Source organism: Marmota marmota, unplaced genomic scaffold (genome assembly GCF_001458135.2).
Source record: "Marmota marmota marmota unplaced genomic scaffold, marMar, whole genome shotgun sequence".
Lineage (NCBI taxonomy): Eukaryota > Metazoa > Chordata > Mammalia > Rodentia > Sciuridae > Marmota > Marmota marmota.
Window position 1 is genome coordinate 26,143,087 of NW_026000026.1, and position 6,591 is coordinate 26,149,677.

The 6,591-nt window shown below is 46.3% G+C and overlaps 1 protein-coding gene across 1 annotated transcript; it reads left to right on the forward strand.

The window, feature by feature from the left end:
- The first annotated feature begins 4,556 nt into the window (after positions 1-4,556).
- Positions 4,557-5,976, forward strand: Defb132 (defensin beta 132). The gene is made up of 2 exons (XM_048810555.1): positions 4,557-4,614; positions 5,744-5,976. Exons 1-2 carry the CDS (start codon positions 4,557-4,559, stop codon positions 5,974-5,976), a joined length of 291 nt encoding a protein of 96 aa, XP_048666512.1.
- The last annotated feature ends 615 nt before the right edge of the window (positions 5,977-6,591 follow it).

The following is a 6,591-nucleotide window of genomic DNA, read 5'->3' on the forward strand; positions in this document are numbered from 1 at the left end:
CCCCGTGACATGCGAGGGCTCCTTCAGGGTGTGTTTTTTTCTAAGAGACATAGCCCCTCGAGATACCCATAAAATATACAGGAGAAGTCCGACCACATCTGGGATTCAAATAAGGGAAAATCCAACAAGGGGAAAGTAAATGGAGTTATATGAGGGAAAAAAAAAAAAAAAAAAACTTTGCCCATTGTGTTTTTCTTTTTTAATTTTCACAAGATCCAATAGAATGTATGCAACATGAGCACCATCTCAACAGATAAGGAAATCAATGATGTCATGATCTGGTCACTCCCACGTGGATAATGGTTAAAAAGGCCAGATGTGAGTTCTCTGGCGGGGCTACCAGTCTCGGTGTGGGCAGGTTGTGCACACATACCTGACCTTATTATTATTACGGTCAGAACAGTTTACCTGAGAAGACGTATCAATGGACATCAAGTTTCAATTACTCGAGTAGAGTAAGTCCTAGAGATCTGGCATCCACATCAAACCCATAGTCAACAGTATTGTCCTGAAGCAGTCAGGGTCACTCCAGGTGAGTTGGGCTGGTATTAAATAACCACACAGAGACAGAAAATACCTTTTGGGGGTTCAGTGACAGCTCCTGGACCTCAGCTTCCACAAAGGAGGCAAGAGAGGCCAAAAAAAGAGAGAGAGCTCACCTGAAACCCTCCAAGGGGGTTGCTTGGTGATGGCTGTGGCCAGCAGATTGACTGGCATCTGGGAGGGCCACACCCATCTCAGGTGCTGTGTGGGATCATAGGCAGAGCCAGGGAAAAGGACACACACGTCCCACAGCCCAGTCAGAGTCAGCCTAGTCCGCTCCTGTGCTCAAATGCACATAGCTCCCACACACAGCCGTGGCTGCTCTCGACGGTACTGTATACTTAAAATGTGTTAAGAAGGTAGATCTCATGTTACGTGTTCTTACCTGGAGAACTTTTAGAAACATCAGTTCCCATGCCCACCCTGGAGCCACTGGATCAGAAATTCTGGGAATGGAGGCCCAGTGATCTGTATCTTAACAAGCCTTCTGGATAATTCTGACATATCCTAGAGCTGGAGAACCACCGGGTTAGGCATTAAGACCTGAAAAACAGCAGTAAGTTCTGCAGGTCTCCACAGGCAAGAGCAGTGAACTCTAAAATAGCAAATAAAGCCCTGCAAAGAGACAGCACTTCCAGAATGGCTGTGCAAGAAGGTCTGTGGACCCTCCCCTCCCACACACAATTCTTGTGTATGAATGTGTGTGTGTGTGTGTGTGTGTGCGCATATACTTTTTTTGTTAGGGATCAAACCCAGGGTCTCGTGCATGCTAGGCAAGTGCTCTACCACTGAGCTACCCTGCAGCTCTTTTTTTATTTTTAATTGACCTATAATTATTGTACATATTTATGGGACACAGTGTGACATGTTGATACATAAATATAATATGTAGTGATGGATCAGGGTAACTGGCATGTCTATCACCTCAGGTAAAAATCCTTGGTGTGGTGGGAGGGCTGTGTTTTGGGAACATTCCAAATCCTCTCTTCTAGATATTTTTATGCCATGGAGCAAGCAGGAAGGCGACCTCCTCTATTCTGCCATCTTGTCCGTCTCCTCTAGATATTTTAAGTAGCCAATTAATTCAAAACAATTCTTAAAGTTCAGGGGTTTCTTAAAAGTATGTGGCAAATGGAGACACATTTATTCAAGAAAATCTGCTAAGTCTCAGTTTAAAAAAAGAAAGTTGGAGTTTGTGGCAGTAGGTCCAGAGCTTGCTCCAAACACACACACACGTGTGCACACCCGCCAGGTCTGTGTTATTGACACTCCTCTGCACGGATGACCATGGCTCTCCAACCCTCTAGGTGCCAGTCATAAGGCTAAAATTCCACTCCACATTTTTACATGTGACATTGGTAACTGTAGTGTCACTGCACATGAAAATCTCCCTACTATAAGAAAATGCACACTGAATTATTTAGGGATAGAAGACCACATAATTTAAGCTCAACTGCTCCAGAGATAAAAGGTTTATAAAGATATAGAAAGAGCCAGGCGTGGTGAGGCACACCTGCAGTCCCAGCTACTTTGGAGGCTGAGGCAGGAGGATCCCAAGTTCAAGGCCAGCCTAGGGGCAACCTAATGAGGCCCTTTCTCAAAATAAAAAAATAAAAAGATCTGGGGATATAGCTCAGTGGTAGAGCACCCCTGGGTTTAATCCCCAGTACTGAAAAAATGTATAAAGATAAATATAGGCTGGGGGTGTGGCTCAAGCAATAGTGTGCTAGCCTGGCATGCGTGGGGCGCTGGATTCCATCCTCAACACCACATAAAAATAAAAAATAAAGATATTGTGTCCACCTAAAACTAAAAAAATATATATATATATATATTTAAAAAAAGATAAATGTAGGGCTGGAGATATAGCTCAGTTAGTAGATTACTTGTCTTACATGCACAAGGCCCTGGGTTCAATCCCCAGCACCACAGAAACAAAATGAAAGATAAATATAGATATAAAGGGGAGTAAAAAATGAAGCAAAAAAGATAAAATGTTAACAATAGGTAGATCTGGGGAAAGCTGGTAAAGGATATTGTACACTATGAATTGTGCAACTTGTTTAAAATTTTAATTTCCAAATGGAAAGACCTTTTTCAAGGGGTTGGAAAAATTGTTGTGGCTCAAATTAACGATGAAATTTGTGCTGAGTGAAAACAAGAAAAAATGAAGTGCTGTTATTGCTTAACAAATGAGGGACAAGAAGACAACGTGGGGAAGAAATGCACAGGAACACTAAGCCTTTGATTCCATCACTACAGGGTTACCAAGGGCTGGAAGGGGATGCAGGTGTGGCAGGGGTATCACTTCCAATATTTAACTGAAGAAAACTCAAGAGATATTTACAAATTTAAGCACCTCCTCGAGTCTTGGAACACGTTCCCACTGAGTCCTGGGTCTTTGAGATCAGAAAAAGGCAGATGCTAGAATTTCTGCTGTACTGGGGACAGGCAGTGCCAGGGCTCCGGGGACCATCCCCTTCCACCCCAGGCCCCGTGTGGAACGCAGGATCCAGGGAAACCAGAACCAGGATGGAAAACAAGCTCAAAACACACCATGGAGGAAAAGAAGCAGAATATTTCTTAAGAGGAACGTGGAGATGGCAAACTGTCTCAGAAACCTTGAACTCTAGAGGAAGATGCAAAACTCAGAAAGCAAGAGTACTCACATTAAAACTCAAACCAAAAGTTTGCTATGGAAATAGCTTCTTTTTGTGAGCAATGAATCGAAGAGCATTCTGCTGTCCGGCATAACTGATTAGAACAAATAAATTAATTAATAATAAAAGAAATATCTTCTCTTTTTTTTCCTAATCATGAAAGTACACACAAGCTTTCGCCCAAAACTCAGAATTCTTTTCCAAAATTTTTATTGGTGCATTGTCATTGTGGGTAATGGTGGGATTCATTGCTGCGTCTCACACATGCTCACAACAAACAATGTAATTTGGCTAATGTAGCCCCCTCCCTCCTCCCTCTTCCTCCCTCCTCCCTCCCCCTCCTCCCTCTTCTCCCTCCTCCCTCCCCCTCCTCCCTGTCTTCTCCCCTACTGATGTCCCTTAGGTTTTCACGAGACCCCCGACCCACCTTCCTTTTCCTTTTTCCTCTCTAGCTTCCACATGTGACACTTGACTTTCTGAAAACTCAAGACGATTTACACAGACATATGCATGCATACATGTTTGTAGGCACACTTCTTTTCCAAAGACTAACTCATACTAGGTGTATATTTCCTAGCCCACATTTTTCTGTTATTTTTAATGACTGCATGGTGTTCTATTTTATCTTACATTTTCTTTTTTTTTTTTTTGGTACTGAGGATTGAACCCAGGAGTGCCTAACCACCGAGCCACATCCCCAGCCCTTTTCTACATTTTATTTAGAGACAGCGTTTTACTGAGTTGCTAAGTGCCTCGCTAAATTGCTGAGGCTGGGTTTGAACTCATGATCCTCCTACCTCAGCCTCCCAAGCCGCCGGGATTACAGGCGTCTGCCACCACTCCTGGCTTATCTTACATTTTCTATGTGGAACGAGGTCTGTGTTTTATCATCACTTAGGTTGCCTTTAGTCTTCTGCTTTTGTGAATAATGTTGAAATCAACCTCTTTAGGTACTTCTCCAATTATTTCCAAGGAACAACTTCTGAGTTGCCAAATTGCTCTACCCAGGAAAAGCCGATTAACACCTGAGCCTCAGCACAGGAGAGCGCCGACTTCCCGCGGCCTCACCAGCACTATCTGCCAAGCCCAGTATCCAGGAGGAGCACTGACGCACTCTGTTCCACATCTGCCCCTCAGAACAGCCTAGAACACAGGTGCTCAAAAAGTCAACCCAGCCTCCCATCCAGTTGACCTTCTGATCTAATTGAACTGCCCCAGGTGACAGAGAACTCTCTGGTCTTCCGCCCAGCTCCCTGGTATCAGGTGGTTCTTATAAAGGCCTTAGCTCCGGGCACATCGCACAGAGGGCCTGGCTCGCTACACTACCACCTGCTCCCAGCTACACTTTCAGCCATGAAGCTCCCACTCCTGGTCCTGGCAGCCCTTGGATTCCTGGCCCAGATGGCCCCAGGTAAAGTGGGTAGAGGGGGGAAGGAGAGCGGGGTCAGGACCACTAGCAGACCTGGTTGCTCTGGTGACACATGGCCAGGTCAGGAGGAGGCAGGGCTCTCCCACCAAGTTCCAGTGTAAACTCGGGAGCCCTCAACGTCACCACTGGTCTCCGTGCCTCGCCCCACCACCGCCCTATAGGACCTCCTGCAAAAACTTCCCTGTTCTACAATGACAGAGCCTCAACCTGGTCCACAATCTCTCTCTTTCACCTTAGGTGAGTTTTTAATAAACTCCTAAGACTCTTTTTCAGGCTTCTTCCTTCCCCTTTTTCATCTTAGAGATGAGAGCTGAGTTGAGAAGTTGAGACTTAGAGTCTTAGAGTCCTATCCCCAGGCCCACAGAGGGCTGGTGGGGAGGGCAGGAAGCAGACCCCCTAGAGGATGTGTGTCCAAGGGATGGTGAGCAAGGTGCTCAGAGTGAACCCCGGGGCAGGGAAGGAAGAGAGTCCTCGGAAGGGGCTGGTGCCGAGAGCCGACGGAAACCAAAGCCCTTAGATTTTACCAGAAGGTGATCCTGGTGGGTCCCCAGTGTGGGAATGCAAACCATTATTTTCCCTCTATTGCTTTTAGAGAATGGTTTGACCTCCTTCATCCCCAGGGTTGACGGACATTTACTGTTTTAGATCCCCTGATACCAAGGCAAAAGCCTATAAAAGGGGAGCAGAAGGGTAAGAAGAACCTCCACACCCCCTTTTGAGTATTCAAGCTCTTCTGCACAGTGAAAACCTGGCTCCCCTCCTATGTGCACCTGTACCTCCTCTTCTGTGGTATCAAATGTACCACCCTGAGAGGACTTAGCTGGCTTCAAGGGCTTGAAACAGGTGAAGAGCAAGAGCCTCCTTGGAGTTCCCAGAGACCATCAATCAAGGGAGACTCCATCTCCTCTTCTGACTTTCCCAAGTCTGGAAAAACACATTGCATCCTTACATTGTTGTCACATTTTTAATGACTGCATAGTATTCCATTTGCCTGTTGTCCTAAGCAGACATCTCAGAATAACTAGCTAACAAAATGCTCCCAGCCCAGACCCCTCCCCATCCCCGTGCAGCTCCTAATCTTGACTTCTTTGTGTCTTTCTCACCCAAACAGCACATGGGGGCAGGACAAGATGTGGGCGTGCTCTCCCAGGACACTGCAGGCTGCATTGCCACAAGAAGGAGCAAACGATGTTCATGTGTGACAGGTACAAACAGTGCTGCGTCCTAAGCAACTTCCTGCCAGAGCCTGTCCTGTCACCCTACGGGTCTCTACCCAAGTCCTCAAACATCAAAAACACCATAAAACACAAGAATCAACAACCAGCTATGACACTGCCCCAGTAACGGCCACTGTCATCGCCACATCTCACATTTCCCCACCCAGCGTTGAGAAAGGCCAAGGCCACCTCCTTCTGGACCTTCGATGGATGCCCAACGCCAAAGCTCGGGTCTCATTCATCACTGTCATTAACCATTGCTGGGCTGGAGTTGTGACTCAGTGGCAGAGCGCTTGCCTGGCATGTGTGAGGCCCTGGGTTCCCTCCTCAACACCACATAGAAATAAATAAAAGATCCACCGACAACTAAAGAATATTAAAAAAAAGAAGAAGAAGAACAAGCATCGCGAGGACTCGGCCACAGAGTATCTGTCCGTTTGGATTCTCCAAAGAGCCAATGTCAAAGCAGAATCAGACTTGCAAAAATGAAGTTGATTTGCAAAAAAAAAAAAATGTAATTGGGGAAGGGGGCTGTGGAGTGGGGAATGCCCGTGACGGACAAAGGCCAGAGGGAGAAGGAGGAAGCCCAGAAAGACTTCTGACCTCTATGCTGGCCTGATAGCTATTAAAAAGAGAGATAGAGGGAGGGACAGAAGGAGGGTTGGACAGGAGGAGGCCGACACTGCAGTTGTAAGGAGACCTCCAACCTGGTTCAGCAGCACACATGCCTGTAATCCCAGCG

What these genes read in the sequence shown, in the direction of transcription:
- Defb132 (XM_048810555.1), top strand. Translation starts at nt 4,557, where the DNA reads ATGAAGCTCCCACTCCTGGTCCTGGCAGCCCTTGGATTCCTGGCCCAG. An exon ending in CCTGGCCCAGATGGCCCCAG is followed by an intron (nt 4,615 to 5,743) that starts GTAAAGTGGGTA and finishes TCACCCAAACAG; the next exon opens with CACATGGGGGCAGGACAAGA.